The sequence below is a fragment of the Pongo abelii genome, chromosome 1 (genome assembly GCF_028885655.2).
Source record: "Pongo abelii isolate AG06213 chromosome 1, NHGRI_mPonAbe1-v2.0_pri, whole genome shotgun sequence".
Taxonomy (NCBI): Eukaryota; Metazoa; Chordata; class Mammalia; order Primates; family Hominidae; genus Pongo; species Pongo abelii.
The window spans coordinates 76,118,404-76,138,390 of NC_071985.2; the positions used below are offsets into that span (position 1 = coordinate 76,118,404).

Consider the following 19,987-nt stretch of genomic DNA (forward strand, 5'->3'; position numbering starts at 1 on the left):
AGTAACCACATCTGGATCAAGAAAATGAGCGAGAGAGCGATAAAAGATGGTAGACAGCCAGAAAGGGAAGGGAGAGTAAATTCTCAGTATCTCCATCACACTAAAACATATCAAAAATTTAAACAAATCAGTTTCTATATACAGAAAAGACAGATTCAAATCTGAGGATTAAACCATTTAATTCTCAAACCACTCACATGCATAATGTTCTTTTACACAGTGTTAAAATAAAGGGGAAAATGCATTTTCATACAAACAGAATTTCAAGTATACATTAATAGACTTTTCAGATTACTAACCAAGTTGCTAAGATTTCATTCACATTGTTCTTAAAGCTGTTCAACGAGAAAGCTTTTGCTAAACTGCTTTAAATATGTTTATATAAACCCATATTTTCACTCTTTCTTTGAATCTCCCTCCCCCAACCCGAGTCTCTGCCCACCCTCCTGCCCTCCCCCCTTCCCCGGCACGACAGGGGTCCTGGGGCTCTAGGAGACATGCAACCCACCAAGAACTACTGGCTTGTCATCAGGGGAAGGACAGAATCTTACAGGAGGAGAGACTGAGAACACCTGTCAAATGAAGGGAGAACACATCTGCTACTTAGAAATGACACAAATCAGGATATCTTAAAGTCTTTGTGTTTTCACTTGATTTTTAACTTAAAAAATCTCAGCTTCCCACAAAACACCACCAAAGTTTCTGACAAATTGGTAGCTGTGAAAATAATCTTAGGTAGTTTTTCCCCAGTGAAGCTTCCAAAATCAGGACAGGTATTCAGAACCCTTTTTCAATTTGGTGGTTCTTTTTCCCTTTGGCATGGAGTGGGGGCCACTTAAAAGTGGATGTTATTACTTGTGTGTTTACATTAAGAAATTTGGTTCATTTCACAGGGTCTGGTAAGAGTTCTCCCTCCTTAACTCTCCTCCTGAAGTAATCTGGTTTCAGGGCCAGGAACAGCCACTCTCCTTAGGAATTAAAGTGCATTTTTTTTCAGTAAAGGGAAAGAGGGGGAGGTGGAGGTTTACACTTAAGTGATAATGATTAAAGTAGGGTTGGGTGAGAGAAAATCCTACTCCTATATATAGGTATTTATAATTAAGGTCATAATAAAAACTCATATTCTTAGGAAATAAGATGCACAAAGCCAGTCTAGCACCCTCAGTGGTGCAAGAGCACTATGCTGGTTCACTGACTTTCCCGAGGCATCTTTACTATTAATGGAGTAACTGCTTCAGATGAAAAGACACAAATCTCAAACATTAGTTTTTTTCAAAGGGAAAAAACAGACTGGTAGGTTCTTACAGCTAAAAATACTCTATTCCATTCCCTTTTAGGGATAACATTTTAGAAACTGATTGTCTGTTTTAATATGAATCCTCCTTGATTAGCAAGTTGTAAAAAATATTAGATAAATTTGTTGTTTACAAATATTATGGTAGCCTTTAGAAACTTGGGAAGAGCTGGGCGTAGTTGATCCTTGCTATCAATCAATATCAACTGAGAGGAAGTGAAATTTTCCTATGATCTCTTTATTTGATCGCTACCATCAGAATCTTATTTTCTGACTAGTTTAAATGCTTTACAATTTCTTCTTGGGTTAAAAACCCAAGAGTTTCCCATAGAGAAGTAAATGCTACATTAACAGCTATACAAAGATGTGATGGGCTCAAGATGAGAAGGGGGATCTTGTCCTGGATTCTGGCCTCTGAGTCCAGTGTGATCTGCTTTTCACAGTGACCAGTGTGAAGGCACAGTGCCAGGGACAGGTAGATGGGGACAGCTGTCACCCATCATATAAGCACCATAGAGAACAGCTGGATAGATTTCTTTCAGACTATGTCCATCTGAAGGAAATCAAATTTCTGCTACATTGACTTTTCTGTCTTTGAACCCTCAGCCTTTTCTTCTCCTTTCAGAGGCAGAGCAGAGCGGGTCCCATTCAGAAATTATGAGGAGCCTGGAAACCTAAATGTTCTTCCAATGTACTCGTTTAGAAAGAAATGCCAAAAATAGAGTTCTAGGCCAAGCACAGTGGCTCACGCCTGTAACTTTGGGAGTCTTAGGTGGGAGGATCGCTTGAGCCCAGGAGTTTGAGACCAGCCTGGGCAACATAGTGAGACTCTGTCTCTAAAAGAAAATAGAAAATTTAGCTGGGCGTGGTGGCACACGCCTGTAGTTCCAGCTACTTGGGAGGCTGAGGCAGGAGGATAGAGTCCAGGAGGTGGAGGCTGCAGTGAGCTATAATTGCACCACTGCACTCCAGCCTGGGTGACAGATCAAGACCCTGTCTCAAAAAAAAAAAAAAGTTCTAACTTTAAGGTTTCTTAAAGGGAAGGAAGCCATTAGTTCCTGATGTTCTGCTATCAGATCACAAAATAATGCGATGTGCTAAAACTGTGAACAGAAATCATAGCAGATGAAAAATTAATGGACTGAGAACACATTTCTTTTGCCTATAGTTTGGGAATGCTTTTCTTTTGTTGAGAGTAGGGGGATGGAGCAGGGTGGTGAAATAGTACTCAAACTAATGTTTGTTTTGCTGTTTTAGAAAGGATTTTCTAGAGGTTTAAGAGGAATCAGCAAGCCAACCCATTAGGCAGAACTTGACCAAACTTCACAGTGCTGACAGGGAATTCCTGTTAGGGAATTTGTTTCATTCCTTGCTTAAAATATAGTACAAGTTTACGTATTTATCTTTTATCATTACTTCCCCACTCTGCTCTACTCTCCCCCCATAAAATCTTAAAATCCAGTGCAGTATAATTTGCATAAAGTTCAACAATGTTTCACAGTACTCCACAAGGTTCTTCAGTATGAAAACCCTAAGGGGGCTACTCTCTTTGGAGTCTCAAAGGCTATTGCTTTTCTATTCCACCAGTAACAGGAAGCCTTCAGCAAATTTTCTAAGGCATAGGAGGCATTTTCTCGGACACTGCAGCATTTACATGCTAAGCAAACAGCCAGGCCTTAGTGCTACTTTAATGAAATTTCACAGACTGATGCTAATTCAGTCCTCTGCACTAACCAACTTTCTCCTTGACATACTTTTTCTCCTTGCACATATCACCTACTGAAGTTCAAATTACCAATTACTTGTATGCAATATATAAATGAAACTTTCCGTGGTATCCAGAATACTCTCAGAAGAGAGACTGCTACATTTGAACTTGCTCTTAAATACAAATTTTCTTCATGAGTTAGAAGTCACTTGGTAGCTAGTTAGTTTGAACAGTGGTTCTCACTATTTTAGGGTAATAAAACAGTTCTCCCCTCTGTGAGGTTGCCACGGGCAAGTAACAAACCCATTAAAACACCTTTACTACCTGGGATGAGAAAAATGAATCTGGAACCTCATTTGGGAGTTACTTGGTTAGGTCTTTGACATCCCAGAAGAAAGATCCTAAAATGACTCATTTCACATTTCATATATTATTCAGAAATACTTAAGCCTTAACTAGTTCATTTCATTCACAAAAAAAACAATCCAAGAAAAGTGAAAGTTAACTGACACTGAAATCCCACTTAGAAGACAGGCTAAGAGACAAATAATCAAACATATTACCATCACCACAGGCAGGATCCTTCCTTTTCTCCATTAACAATGCCACTTGTTTATTTTACAAATAGAAATTGCTGTAAGCACTTTGGGCTCTTTTAATATATTCAACTGCTCCATTTCAGCTAGTTGAGAAATCTCCACTGAAACTACATATGCAAAGGAAAGAGGATTCTAGAGAAGGAACTTTGAAAATTTGTTTTGCTTATTTATGTGTACTTTGTATTTGGTATAGAGAGGAAACTGGATGGATGACAATATCTCCCTCCAGAATTATTCTAAGGACAAATGGATGATCCATTTTACTACCTAACCCTTGACCCACTGTACACTTTGAATTGAGAGCCATGCATGGAATATCAATAAAGGTATTTTCAGGTCAAAGAGAACTGGATTGAGATTATCCTGCCAATGACCACTAGGGATTACATAGGGAGTGATTCTCAACCTTGGCTGCACATTAGAATCACCTAAAGCCCAGGTTGCACAACAGACCAATAAAATGTAAATGTCTAGAGGGGGTCCTATGCAATTCTAATGTGCAACCAATATGAAGAACTGGGTCAACTAGTCCTGTAATAGAAAGCATAAGGCTGGTGTTCATCCAAGCTAGAGAGAGAAAAGGTAAGACTCCATGGCTTCCGTCCAGATTTATGGATTTAACACGCTGCAATCAAACTACCTAGGCATTTTTTCACTACTTTTTAAATAAATAACTGGCTGTAATAGGCAGCAACACCAATAGTAAAGTACTGATTTAGGTAAGAAGACTGAACCTTAAGTATGTGTTATAGCAAAAGATCAGGGGACAGGCCTAGGACAAAACTCTGGGCACAAACAAAAGATAAGCCAGAAGGAAAAATTTTCCTAAGCAGGAATTAATTCCTGGGTCTAGGATATTAGCATGGCTTATAGGCAGAGAACTATGCTACAGGTAGGAAAAAAAATAAATAGTCGTGGTAAAAAGATTCATATAATTTAATTTTACCACTTCATCTCCCTACAAGATTCTTACTGCATTTGGGCAGAAATTACTGTATCAGTTGTCATTTGTGAGTAATGCTTGTCTTATTATTTGGAATTTCACATTCTCTATATCTCCACTTGCTGTATCCAAAGTCACCAGGAAACTAAATACTTATCAGCTAGTACCTAAAATACGGGAGCCAATCTCTAAAAATCTGAAAATGGATCACTCTCTCATTTCACTTCTAACCAGAGAATCCCTGTTTAGACATTTAGACAATATAATCAGTGTATTAGGGTGAAAAGCATTTCCACAAGTAGAAAGCATTCTAGGATATCAAAGGACCAACAGTTCCTCCTTAGCTGTAAGAAATATTAGAAAAGTAGGCAAGCTGACTTGGCTCAGTGCACTAGTGCCCCAAACAGAAAATAAATTGAGTGCTACAAGTGGATTTAAAGATTAGGTGGTCTGCCTAGTTGCATATTACTATTGAAACAACTTTCTGACACCTACAACATTCAGGTGAGGACATCATGACTATTATGACAATATTGACATTAAAAACAAGACTATCTCTCTTTGGAGAGATTAAAAGTAAAAGAGGTCATCTGAAAATCTATCATGGGCCAGGTGTGGTGACTGGCGCCTGTAATCCTATCACTTTGGGGAGGCTGAGGTGGTAGGATTGCTTGAGCCCACACTTTTTTTTTTTTTTTTTTTTTTTTGAGATGGAGTCTCGCTCTTGTTGCTCAGGCTGGAGTGCAATGGTGTGATCTCGGCTCACTGCAATCTCCACCTCCCAAGTTCAAACGATTCTCTTGCCTCAGCCTCCTGAGTAGCTGGGATTACAGATGCCGCCACCACACCCAGCTAATTTTTTGTATTTTTAGTAGAGACAGGGTTTCACAATGTTGGCCAAGCTGGTCTCGAACTCCTGACATCAGGTGATCCGCCTGCCTCAGCTTCCCAAAGTGCTGGGATTACAGGTGTGAGCCACTGCATCCAACCAAACCTAGACGTTTAAGACGAGACTGGGCAACATAGGGAGACTCCATCTCTACCCAAAAAAAAAAAAAAAAAAAAAGAAGTTGGGGATTCAAACAAATGTTACACATCATTAAAAGGAGTTAGGTGTTTTAGTCTTTAAAAACAGACTTGACCTCCACTGGCTACTCCTGCCAAACAGAAGCCAGTGGATAAAAGCAGTAAACTGGGAGAAGTTTGTGGGAGAGAGAGAGAGAGAGAAAAAAAAAAAAAAGCACTAAACTCAAGTGTTCTGACATTGTTTCATTTGGGCAACAAAATCAAATATTAATATCTGAACATGATAAGAATTTCAGATACTGCAGCCTCTGTATTTTGGGTCTGGCTTTCCTTTGCTTGCTACAGAAAGCTATACTCTTTCTTCAGCCAAGTGCTCAGAGGTAGAGGAGCTGAAGTGAGTATAGAGAAGAATGGGGTAGACAGTGGCTGAGGAATCCAGCTTCCTGCCCAAGGGACTACAGAGCAATCTTGAATATGCTCAGTCTCTAGTGGGAGGTAGGATATTCTACACTGACTTTTATGCCTTCATGAAATACCTTTTTCTCACATACACACATAAACTTACACACACACAGCTGGCAACTCACAGCAATATTGCAATTCACAGCAACATTATACCTATCCCAACAGCTACTTTCAACCTAAGTTTTATATTAATCCCCAACCCTACTCAGGTAGATGGCAAGCCAAATTTATTTTTTTGAGGTCCTTCCTTTTGCCAGGTTTTAAAACATACATTTCACTTTTACACCTATATCTTTTTTCTCTAAAGAAAAGCTGCATTAAGTGGGTGCATTGTGTTATAACATCTTTATAAATAGAAAGTGCAAGAAATAATTTTCTTAGCCAAAATACAAAGTAACAAAAAGCTCTCATAGCCTACTATGCCAAGAATTTGATTTTTAGAATTAATGATACAGCTAACAAAATGCTTCTGTGCTACCAAGGTCACAGTAGATGACTAAATATATTTATAAACATACATTTGTGAAAAAATAGCCAAACTTCCCATAAGTTATTTGCATGAACTATCTTTAGTATACCCACTCTGGGTTCAATGCACATGCATATACAATGGAATATTAGTGTTATTTTTATTGTGCCAGTTTTCCAAAAAGAAAACAGACTTTTTAAAAAAAATTCAAGTTACATGATTTAAAATTATTTTTGTAAAAATATTAGAAATGCCATATACATTCTAAATATTTCTGCTATCTAACTGATAGCCATTCTAGAGACGGACTTCAGTCACACTTTTAGTGACCCCTTTTTTAGCATCTTGGCTTCCAGAGGAAACACATTTTAAGCTTTGTTCCCTGCACTGCAATTCTGTTTTTCAGTGGTTCTTAAAGAACCACTATAGTTAGGATTCTATTACTTTATACGAAACTCAGTGGATCATCTTCAAATATGTCATAAACATCTGCTTCAAGATGTGACTAAAAGCAGAAATCTAAACCTTAAGGAATTTCTACTCACTCAGGTTGTTGTATTAGCTTGAAATGGTTTAGATTTGTGATGCTAAAAATAAAGAATAAATATTTGGTCAATCTACAAGATTCCCTTTTTTCTGGCTTTGTTCTCTCTTGCAATTTAAGACCACATTTAAGAATTATTTAAATGAATAGTAAGAATTATTTTTCATGCAAACACCAAATGATTTCAAACTTAGATTCACAGAGAATCTACAGGAGGGCCCAAAGTGCTATAATAGAGAATGAGAGACATTTCCATAGATCATCATAAGATTTTTCATTCCCTGGGGCAATATTTTCAAAGGCTTTCTCTCTGTCATAAAGGGCAGACTACACCAGAGTGGATTATACCAGAGAATGAGAGACATTTCCATAGATCATCATAAGATTTTTCATTCCCTGGGGCAATATTTTCAAAGGCTTTCTCTCTGTCATAAAGGGCAGACTACACCAGAGTGGATTATACCAGAGTGGAAATGTGAATCCAAAAGAAAGTTTTAAGGACTTTAAATTTTTATTCATTAAAATTTGCCCCTTAATATGTTAAGAATGAACTGGAAAAAAATAAAATAATTTGCCCTAATCTTTATATGATAAAATCTAATTAATCTTTATGCCTAAAAGCCTCAAACATTCCATCTCTGGTTATTCAACTACAAATGCCAAGGTCTTCTTTTTCCCTTCCCAGGATTTTGTAGGTACCCCAAATTAAGTCTTCAGCATTGAGTACCCCTTTATTTCCTGTATTTGTAATTGCTAAGGCCTGACCTAGGAACAGAGATCTCTTTACTGTGATAACTGCAGATGATCAGTAGGAAGCCCACACAGCTAATGCTCCAAGAATTCACTGCACATGGACTGGATAATCTCAAACCTTTCTTAACAAGTGTATTGATTTGGGGTTCATCAATATGGACAGTGAAATTCATTCTCTGTCCATATTTCTTCTCAGAGCAGGAAGAGTCTAGTAAGACAGCACGAGTTTAAATAAGGCATCCTAAATCTGACACATCTAACCAAAAATCAAAAAACTTCAATGATCTGTTATTTTAAATGAGAGAGGCTGGTAACAACTGCTAATTTTAAAAGATTAACAACATATAAAATTGGGCGATGAATTTTCCTGTATGAAAGGTAACAAGAATGAAAGGAACTGATTCATCTTCTAGCACAAAATCATGCTGGAGGAGGTGTAGAGGTAGAGATGGGATTAAGATAAGTAGGTAAAACTTTTCACTATCTCAAGAATATGATCCATGTAGCCACCCAATAGAAACTCCTGTTGAAAGAGATTCAGTAGCCATGCAATGTTTCCATACCACAAGAGTATTCACCTATTTGTAAACTTAAAATACAACTGATATCGCCAATAAATCAAATTATTTAATAGTAAGCTTTTGGGGCCAGGCATGTTGGCTCATGCCTGTAATCCCAGCACTTCAGGAGGCCGAGGAAGGTGGATCTCTTGAGTCCAGGAGTTCAAGACCAGCCCAGGCAACATGGTGAGATCACGTGTCTAAAAATACACAAAAATTAGCCAGGTGTAGTGGCACACGTCTGGAGTCCCAGCTACTTGGGAGGATGAGGTGGGAGGATTGCTTGAGTCCAGGAGGTTGAGGCTGCAGTGAGCTGTGATTGCACTACTGCACTCCAGCCTGGGTGACAGAGTGAAACTCTGTCCTAAAACAAAAAACAAACAAACAAAAAAGAAGCTTTTTACTCCCTCTAGAGTATTTCTAGCTCCGCATGTAGTTACCGTGGCTTCAGAGCAAAAACAGGCAAATGTTCACAACTTGGAACACAGTACAAGATGAAAATTTTGCTATAAGATAAATGAAACTTGGAGGGAGTGGGCAGCAAATGAAGTATGCTCCAAATATTTGTCTCATTCTCCTTCCAGCTCCTTTAGTGACCCATGGTAGACATAATAAATGGTTTCTACAGCACAAACAACTGACGAATAAACACCAAAGAGTCAAGACAAAAAACAAAACAAAACAAAACAAAAAAAAATTAACACATTAAAAATAGCCCCAAGTCCTGGACATGCCTTCCATAAAGTGGTAGGGCATTTCTTCTCTCCTTAAATTTGGGCTGACCATTGAGTTCTTTTTTCCCCCCTCATTCTTGCTGTCATCTTACCATTAAGTTCTTTGACCAAGAGTACAGTGGTGGTTATATGATATCCTAGGCCTGGCCTTTAAGTTGACTAGATTCTTCTGCCCAGCCTTTGAGAGGCCTTAGCTGTCCTTGTAGTAAGTCTGACTACCTTGATGAAGAGAACACATGGAGAGTCCTTAAACTTCATGGAAAGAAAGAGGAGCCCTGCTGAGTCCATCCTTCTAGTCTCCCCACCAAAGTGTCAGGTATGTAAGTAAGATCATCTTGGACACTCCTTTCAGACTTGTCTAACCGTCTGCTGCGTACCACCAGGTGACCTGAGTCATTGTCACAGGGAGCAGAATTGCCCATATAAGCCCTTCCTGGATTTTCTGATTCACAAAATCATGATATAGGAAGTGGTTGATTTTAAGTAATCAAAATTACTTAATTTTAATTAAGTTTGTTACACAGCAATAAGTAACTGGAACTCTATCTTTCAATTTTTGCCTTGATAGTACCTCACTCATTATTAGACCTAACCACACGGATGACTCCTTTGAATCAGTGGGCAATATCCACCAAAAATATTCACTATTCAACTCTGCTCAGAGATCAACTGCATCAGCTTTTGAAGAACCTTCTAATCACTTACTCTTGAATTACACATTCACAAAAAGCAGTACTGTTCCTGGCTACTGTATATTCCAGTCAACTTCAACTCTTGATAAGTAAATGGAGTCAATATGACATCATGCAGATAGCCTGGGCTTTGGAATCAAGAATGGTAAATACTGGCTCTGTAATTTACCAGTTATGTAACCTTGGGTTCATCAGTTTCCTCATCTATAAAATATGATATAATTACACCTACTAGAGGCAACTCTAGTGTTAGCCTGAGTCAGCTGTGTCTGTTTCTTCCCATCTAAAATGAGGATGTTATCTACCCTCATGGGATTGTCATAAGGATTAGATGAGTTAATCAATGTGAAGCACATAGAACTGTGCCTGGCACATAGTAAGCATTCAAAAAAAGTTAGTCATTTTTAACATTACTGTTATTACCTCATAGTATTATTGTATTAACCACAGTTATGACGATAAAGCACTTAATAAAGCTAATTCTGTCCCGTTTTTGATCTTTTATCTCTACAGTAAAAAGTGCAGGCTTTTCAAAAGCAATACATCCCAGACGCCAACCAAGTGGGCTTAGGACTCTCAAGTATAGGAAGACACATCATGTCTAAACTATGTCTAAAACCAGTTTTATTACACAAATCCCAAGCATGTTGTCTGGCATCAAAAAGTACTTAATATTTACTTAATGAAACAGATTCTCTTATACATTACCTATCACTGCAGACAGGTGATTTCATAGAAGAGGAAACATGTTCCCATGAAATACCTTAACTCCTGGCATTATGGATTAACTGAAATCCTAAGATTCACAGTATATTAAATCATGGTGTAGGCCATATGAGATGCTGAATATAAAACTCTCTTAACTGGGGCTGGGTGCAGTGGTTCATGCCTCTAAGTCCAGCACTTTGGGAGGCCGAGGCGGGAGGATCAATTGAGGCCAGGAGTTCAAGACCAGCCTGGCCAACATGGTAAAACCCCATCTCTACTAAAAATACAAAAATTAGCTGGGCATGGTGGCACACGCCTGTAATCTCAGCTATTCGGGAGGCTGAGGCATGAGAATTGCTTGAACCAAGGAGGTGGAGATTGCAGTGAGCCAAGATTGAGCCACTGCACTCCAGCCTGGAAGACAGACCAAGACTCTGTCTTAAACAAAACAAAACAACCCCTTTCTTAACTGGATGGTGTATTCTAGCCTCCTCAACAGGACCTATTGAGTAGACATGAAAGATGCAGGCAATAGACAAGTTTTTTTCATTAACTGCTTTGCCTTTGTAATTTATTTTCTTGTTTGAAGCTTCCAGTATTTGAGCTAATGGGCTTCTTCTATGTTAAGATGTGAGCTACTGATATATTGATAACGGTAAAAATGTCAGGTAAGAAATTTATTTATATACGTACCCTCTATAAAGATAATGGGGGTTTCAAGTAATATTTGCCTTCTCAAGTCACTGCTGTGTGTCACAGTTGAGGAGAAAGACAGTCTGCCTACACAGCAAAACTGAATAATCTGCACCAATATCTTTCAGGTTTTGATACTACTATCAATAATTACATACTTTGGAATATAACATATTCAGATGTTTCAACGTATTCATAATATCTAACTCTGGCTTATCCTGAACAAAAAAGCCTGCTTGCTTAGAGAGTAAAAAGACTGGCCCTGGGAAAAGCACCATTTAAGAGGAATAAGACTAAAGACAGGGAAAGAGACTAGAAAATAAGAAAAAAGATAAGACTGAAAATTATCAAGGAAGTCATAATGCTTGGAAAACTCCATTGCTTTCAATAGATGCATATTTAAATTGACATCTATTACCAAGATCTCAAATAGAGTGGGATGCAGGTGATTCATTGGGCTAACAAAATCCAATTTCTTTCACAAGTCCCACATTCCACGTTAATCAGAATCCTAGGTTAATCAGAAAAGTAATACTCCAAAATCTCAAAAACCTACTGTTACTATAGGTATAACTGCTCTAAGCCAGGGGAGATCTAACCTAGGCAAATATTCTGGAACTTTATAGATGAGGATTATCTATTACTCAGAGGGTATATCATATAAAACTTCCTAATATCCAATTAGAAAGCAGCAACTTTAAAATACCTAGTGAAGAGAGTCCCTATTATAGAAAGCTAGTTACTCACCTGAACTTTGTCTATGTTGACAGAGCTCACAACAGAATCAAACTCCCTATACTGTATCAGCATGGCCTAGAAAACTTTGTCAAGATAGATCTAATTCAAAAGTCCCTATATCATTTCCAAATGGGAAGCAATTATTCTCTCCTCTTGCAAGGATTTTTTTTTGTTTGTTTTAGAGATAAGGTCTATGTTGCCCAGGCTGGTCCTTGAATTACTGGCCTCAAGTGGGCCTCTCAACTCAGTCTCCCAAGTAGCTGGGATTATAGGTGTCTGCTGTCACACCCGGCTTCCTGCAAGGATTTCTGTTTATTAACCCCCTAACATTTCCCATTTTTCCCACATTGAGTATAAGTACGCTATCTGAACACTAAGAATGAACATTCACAAAGCAAACATGTAATGGTCCAATATGTATTTAGAAGAATTATAGACAATAACAGAAATGGGAAGATAGGTCTAAAAAGAATTTGAAATCCTCAGATGTTTCATTATGTTTCAAAACATCCAGGAAAAAAGGAAGAAAAACTTGGCTTTTTACTGCTCTACATGGAACAGAGTAAGTTTAAAGAAGTTAAAATTAAGATACATTGTAAAGGGAAAAGGTAGGGGTTCTAATCTAGAAAAACAGTACTTTGGATATGAATCAAAATACTTCTTCATAATGAAATTAGTTTTTAATCCAGTTGGGAAAAAATTCATTCTTGTCACCATTATGCAAACCAGTTCAAGTTAACTCAGAGGAATGTCAAAACTTACTTACAACTAAACTTTAAAATACCTGCACCATTAAGGCAAGGACAAACAATAGGCCAATTCTAAATGCTTTTAAAGCAATGGGAATCATGAAGGAGCACAAAAAGTTATGAGAAGAGGATCTAGAAAAAAGTTGGCAAACTCTTTCAAGAAAACATGTATATGTGACAACAGGAATTTAAAACTTCAACCAAACTATTATAAAGGCAAAATGTCATGAATAACAACTTTAGGAGGTAATTCCTTCTTGGAGTTGGCAATTTTTTTCTAATAAGTACCAGACAGTAAATATTTTCAAGCTTTGCAGCCATGTGATCTTTGTCACAAGTAATCAACTTTGCCATTATAGTAGGAAGAAGGCATAAACAATACCTAAACAAGTAAGTGCGGCCCTATTCCATTATAATTTTCTTTACACAAGCAAGTAGCCTCAGCATTTGGCCTAGAAACTACTGTTTGCTGAACCCTGATCTAATTCCGTAAGTCCTAAGGGTATATTTTGCTGAGGACATCTTCTCAAACCTAGGGATTTGCCCGACAATTGCTTGTTCCTTTTCTAAATCTGCTTAGCAACAAAGTATTTCAATATTTTAAACTCTTTCACATATAACCTAAATAAAGAGCTCAATTTCCAAAGACTAAGTTCAGTTAAGACTCATTTGTTATTCCTTGAACTAATAAGTACACAGATAAGGGGAAGAACATTTTAGGAAGAGAAAAAAAATCATGCCTCTTGTACCTGAAAAAAAGAAAAACTTCCAGGATTCCAACTTCTTCCTGATTAAGTGCCTTTCACTATGATGAAGAAGACTTTTGTCTTTGTTCAGTTTCCTTTCTATTATCCATTGCTTTCATTTAAGTTAGGTAGTGTAGCCAAACAAAATAAATACAGTTTTCACCAGTTAAAAGAAACACAATTAATGTCAAGTAACAGCTAAAACTCTGGAAAAGTTACTTCTTGACCAAAGATTATTCAGCTATTAAGAATGACATTTACAGCCAGGTGTGATCACACGCCTGTAGTCCCAGCTCCTCAGGAGGCTGAGGAAGGAGGACCACTTGAGCCCAGGAGTTTGAGACTAGCCTGGGCAACATAGTTAAGACCCTGCCTTTAAGAAAAAAAAGAAAAAAATGAAGTTCCCTATTTCACTCTGCCACCAGACCAATTCCAACCAATGCCAGATGTCAACTGTGAAGCTGGGGGGAAAAAGTTTTTTCTATCTTCAAATCATCTTTGGAAAACCCTGTTTCACTGATGTAGAGGGAACTGGAAACATTTAAAAAATGACAAAAAATAAAATTTTCCTTAACTGCTCTCTTCATTCCCAAACTTTATCCTCTATGAACTAATTTACCTTTATGTATTTGAGATTAGATTTAACCCTCTATTATAATAAAAATGGCATGGGGTAGTTTGCAACTTGGATAAAATAAAATGCAACTTGGTTCAGAGGTAAATACGGTTCTGAGTAAAGAGAGAACAAGGCATTAGAAGGAGCCTTTCTGCCTAAGTACAGCATTAACTGTTCATGCCAATGCTATATTTTATACTGGTATTAGAGTTCAGAGAGAATAAAGGAACATCTTAGTATGAAAATAGATTAATATACTTCCATCTCTCTTCTTCGCTGAGAATACTGGATAGCTCCTTTGCTACTAAGTGCCACTCAATAAATGAAAAGAGTCCCAGTGTTTGCAATTTCATGGCATTAAAGTACTTCATGATGATGTAGCTCTCATTGCTAATGCAGTTCCCTTCACAAGGTAACACGTGCAAGTTAAGATTTGGTAATTAATTTTCAGCATCAACCAAAGTCCATTTAGTACATCCTTAAGAGGTATCCTCTGTGCATACACTAATAGGTGTTCATTAATGTAGATAGAACATCAGTAACTCCTATGACCAACGTGTCGTTAGCTAAGAACTAGGACAATCTCACAGTGTACGTGGGTAAGAGTCTTGGACAGTTATTTAGAATAACGATATCTCTTCTAACGAAAAGACTGAAATTGTTTTCAGAAGTTTTAATTTGTTTAAAAGCTAGCCTGCCTTAAATTTTCATGAATTTTGTGGCTCTGGCTAGGCCAATTGAGAGAACCAGCAAACATCATTGTGCTAAAGTGGTCCTAGATGACCAGGAAGCACCCTATTCACAGTATCAATATAGGAAAAAGCTATTTAAAGTGAATGAAAAGAAACCACCAAACATTCATAGCATTTCCACATGAATGAGATAGTCCCTACCTCATTTGTTTGTTGCTAACCCTGGATGGAGAATTGACAAATGCTGCAAAGTTTCTCTTTACAGAAATTACTGCACTTCACTTTTAAAATTTGGTAATAGTTTAAAAAGCTCCATTTTCTCACATATAATCTAAGAAACTAACAAAGCAACAGAATTCTTTCTCCAGGCCAAGTTCACTGGCTCACGCCTGTAATCCTAGCACTTTGGGAGGTCAAGGTGGTAGGATTACTTGAGGCCAGGAGTTCAAGACCAACCTAGGCAAATTTTGTAGAGACACCGTCTCTACAAAAAAATTTAAAAATTAGCTAGACATGGTGGTGCATGCCTATAGTCCTAGCTACCTGGAGGCTGAAGCAGGTGAATCACTTGAGCCTAGGAGTTCAAGATTACAGTGAGCTATGATTGCACCACTGCACTCTGGTTTGGGTGACAAGAGCAAGACACAGTCTCTAAAAAATACAAGAAAGAAGAAAAAGAAAAAAAGAACTTTCTAGCATACTATTTCTCAAAAGTAGGATGGACTTAAAGTTTTTTGGTAGGCTTAAAAGCTCCATCCAAAGCAGCATAATCTACTTCTCACCTCACTGCCTATTTAGTAATGGCAAAATCTGTCCACTGAAAACGTTATTACCAGTTGTTTCCCTAAGGATTTTTGTCTAATTCAACTTTACCTTTTCTATGCCACAGAGCATAGCCAGTCCCTAAAGACGGCCTTAGAAGACAGTTTTTTCCTTATCATGCTGTTGCCTAACTAAAGCGGAGGATGCACCAGTCTATGTCTTCTAAAGACAAAATACAGTTTCAATGCTGCCTTTAAAGGTAGGCTCTTATTAAATGGTAGCATCATTATCTTCCCATAAAGGATGCATTTCTATGCTTTTTCAGAAGATAAAATAAACTTTCTCTTGTGAGAGGGTGCAGCTTTATGTACATGTACAATTCTCAGATTGCTTAAGATCTACCCTTTGCATTCTAATTTGTTATCTCAAAGAAATTTCTTTCTTTTCTACCCACCTTTTCACATAGCACAAAGCAATCTCAGGAAAGGAGCACATGACTAACATTCTCACAGATGGTTCACCAGTGCAGGTACAACCTGCCCCTCTGCCGAGTCTCTTTTACAGTCATCTATGCCTCTGCACTGAAACAATTTCTTAAACCATTACATACTTAAATACTTAAAAGAACCCCAACAACTAGTGCTCCGTCAAGAGAAACTAGAGATTTTTCAACTTGCACTGTAAGTTATAAGCATCTATTTGCCCGCATCCCTTAATATTCCTCCTTCTCTCACTGCATGAAAGACAGGGTATCTAAAGCTCTACATGTTTGGTAAGTTCTTTCTCTCAGTGCTGGATTAAGAATCTTAGAAATACCCAGAATTACTAAAAGGGTCCCTTGAAGTTTTAAAAATCTTAGGAATGACTAAGTAACCAAACCTGATCAAAATTGATCCTTTGATCATTTATTGCAACATTATTCTGCATGATGTTTTCTGATAAGTGCCCTGTAGTATATTATTAAAAAGCAAAGCTCTTGGAGTCACCAGCTATTTGCTGATGGTTGGTTTATGAATAACTAGGTTTGCAGACCCGAGACATAGTTTTTAAGTGAGGTTCTTCTATATGCCTGAAAATATAAACTATTACATATGTATCAGGAAATGAAATTGTGGTTGCAGTAAGAACCATGGTGTTGAATTTCTTCAACCACAATACTGCAGAAAAAACATGTTTAAAACTTCATATAAAAGTTATCAAATATGGAGACCTGTGGATTTAAAAATACAATCCAGGCTCATTTCACTGGAAAGTGACATTTTTGATGTACAATATTGCTGAACGTGAAAATAGGAGCCAAAGAGACTGGATGAAACTTTGGTAGTCAGCCTAACACATTAATTCACCTGAACTAGAGCCATTACCCAAGGATGTGTAGCACTATGGTTTACAAATACCAGTCAGGAAGTTGCAGAACGGCTCTGTGCTGTTTGATATTTGCAAAACATAAAAACACTTCCCTCCCTGCTCTCCTCTTCCTCAACACAACACTCAAGCCCCCAAATGTAGCAGTACCTATTGCATACACTTTGCTGCTCATTTCACTCCCAGTTGCCAAGTGCTTCAGGTGATGCTGTCCACTAGAATACTGCTTCAAGATGGCTGATTATATGAAATAACCAGGCAAAGTATTAGATGCCTAGTCAGGGGAAAGATAAAGTCTAACCTTTCAAAATAAGAACCACCAGTATTCATTTGTTTTTTCTTGAAACACAAAAATGCATCTTATGGCAGGGAAGGAAGAGGAGAAATTTCTCCTCCTCATCACCATCATGACTACCTCCTCTCTTGTGGTTGGCTGCTTCGGATGGTTGAGGCTCCTGCTGCATTTTTTAGATCTGGGCAATTATAGCCACCAAGATGATATGGACCAAAGTACAGTGTTCAAACATGACTGATAGATAAATGACCATTTATCATCATCGTTTTGTTAAAAAACCTTTTTTCTTATAAAGTTAACAAACCAAGGCTGTTGATCCCTGAATTAGAAAGTTGATTTGCTTGATTATTTTCCAAAGTGTGAGGCGGGCAATAAGAAGGGAGGAGCCTTTAGTGCTTTTGTGTATGTTGCTGATCCTCCAGTTTGGCAACATCTTGGGAGCATCTTCTGGCCTAGTGATGTGGCATTTTGTGAATCTAAGTATCAGCCCATGGCTCTGATGCTGGCTGCTTATGGCTCAAAGGGGAAGAGGGTCAGCCCCCTCCCCCTGGATGTTTCAGTCTGGCCCAGTGGTGGACACAGAGCCCTGGGCAGCTTCCCCAGGAGCAACTGTCTCTTCCTGTGAAGGTGACTCTTCCTCAGCTTGTCCTCGAGATGTGACAGTTGTTTCAGGGGAGATGCTGTGAGGCCCCTCCAGGGGTATACAGCCAGGGTGGTTTTTGCGAAAGTGCTGATTCAAGATGGCCTGGAAGGGGAAACTTTTGCCACAGACATGACAGTGAAAGGGCTTGTTGCCTGTGTGCTTGCGGATATGATACTCCAGCTGATCTTTCCGGGTATACTTCTTGCCACACATGCGGCAGACGAATGGTGTGATCCCCATGTGTAGGCGCATGTGGCGGTCCAGGCTTCCCTTCTGGTTGAAAGATTTGGCGCAATAGATGCAGGTGAGACGAGGGTTGTACCGGAACCACCGCTCAGATACTTCCTGCTCTCGGAGATATTCCACATAGCCACTTACTCCCATCATTGCTGACTCTTCTACCTGTACCAGGTAAGGAAAATAACCAAGAAAGAACAAATATTGTTAAGCATACACATTAAAAGCAATCAAATCTATTTTTACTTGTTACTAAGATATACGTACCTTTTAGTTGTGAATCAAACAGAAAATTATTACCAAAAAGTAAAGATATTACCATAATAATTTTTAAAAAATTGAAACTACTCTATTCCATTACTATAAAAGAACAACACAGTAAAGTTACTTTCTGGCTGACAAACTGGATGCTTATTAAACCCCTGCTGAATGTACTATTTTACAATAATGTGAGGAGAAACTGAGCCCACTTATACTATACCCTGGATCCTAATCTTACAATTATATTCTAGACAATCAAATACTTAGGCAGTGCTGGTCTAACAGAACTATCTGTTTTTGTTTTTGTTTTGAGACAGGGTCTCTCACTCAGGCTGGAGTGCAGTGGTGTGATCACGGCTCACTACAGCCTAGACCTCCTCAGGATCAGATGATCCTCCCATCTCAGCCTCCTGAGTAGCTGGGACCACCAGCTCGCACCACCACGCCCAGATAATTTTTGTACTTTTTGCAGAGATGGGGCTTTGCCATGTTGCCCAGGCTGGTTCTGAATTCCTGGACTCAAGCAATCCCAAAGTGCCAGGATTACACGTGTAAGCCACGACAACCAGCCAGAACTATCAATGATGATGAAAATGCTCTACCCCATTCATCACAGTAGCCACTAGCCACCTGTTGCTATTGAGTATTTGTAATATGGCTAATACAACTGAGTAATTTTTACAATTTTAAGTGCTTTCAATTAATTACAATTTAAATTTAAATAGACACATGTGACAAGTGGCTAATGGCTACCATTTACTATATCAGATAGTATAGAATATATAATGGCAACATATTATAAATTGTGACATTATCATTAATACCACATTTTAATCTAGCAGTAACTAGCTTTATAAAAATGTATACAATTTGTAGGTGACAGTATTCCTTTTTATTTAAATATTTCAGTATCATATGAACATATTATTTTCACTCTAAAGACTACTAAAGTTTAACTGACTCCAGAGTAAATTGTCTAAGGGCATGGGTTTCTTTTATCTGAAAACTGGGAGGCACTGTGAACATATTCCTTTCAATAAATTACTTAAAAATCTTGGATTTAAGCCCAGATGTGGTGGCTCATGCCTATAATCCCAGCTCTTTGGGAGGCTGAGGTGGGAGAATAACTTGAGCCTAGGAGTTTGAGACCAGCCTGGGCAATATAGCAAGACCCCACCTGTACAAAAAATAACAATAAAAAATTAGCTCGGTGTGGTGGTGCGCACATGTAGTCCCAGCTCCTTGGGAAGGCTGAGGTGTGAGGATCGCTTGAGCCTGGGAAGCCAAGGCTGCAGTGAGCTGTAATCAGGCCACTGCACTCCAGGCTGGGTGACAAAGCCAGACCCCACCTCAAAAAAAAAAAAATCTTTGGATTTAGAAATGCTTTTTGTTCAAAATTCTATATTAAAAAAATCAATCAGAAATTATTTTTTTACCCTGAGTTAATAATGACTGACTTCTGAAGTCATTATATTAGAGGAATAAAAACCTTTTTAAATATGTAGGAGGGAATTATACGTTTAACAAAGGATAAAGTACCAATGCAAAGAGAAGAAAATATCAAAGTTGACTCTGGAGTAACTGGAGCAAGATTCATCTAGTTAACAATTAATCTTGTGCCTGTACTTTTTCCCCTAAGATAGACACTATAGAAGATCTTGTGCCCTTTTAATTTCTAAAAATGTGTTTTGTCCC

The 19,987-nt window shown here is 38.1% G+C and overlaps 1 protein-coding gene across 6 annotated transcripts in view; it reads right to left on the reverse strand.

Annotated features, from left to right (window-relative positions):
* Window positions 1–162: 162 nt before the first annotated feature.
* The window catches only part of ZBTB37 (zinc finger and BTB domain containing 37), a 35,692-nt gene continuing 15,867 nt past the window's right edge, over window positions 163–19,987 (reverse strand). For 5 of the 6 annotated variants that reach the window (XM_002809780.6, XM_009240791.4, XM_054524985.2 and 2 more), the window contains one exon: window positions 163–18,196. In XM_002809780.6, the coding sequence (XP_002809826.2) occupies window positions 17,708–18,196 (489 nt within the window). In that variant the 3' untranslated portion in view covers window positions 163–17,707. The remainder of the gene's footprint in view (window positions 18,197–19,987) is intronic. The other variant, XM_054524989.1, reaches the window with a different exon arrangement.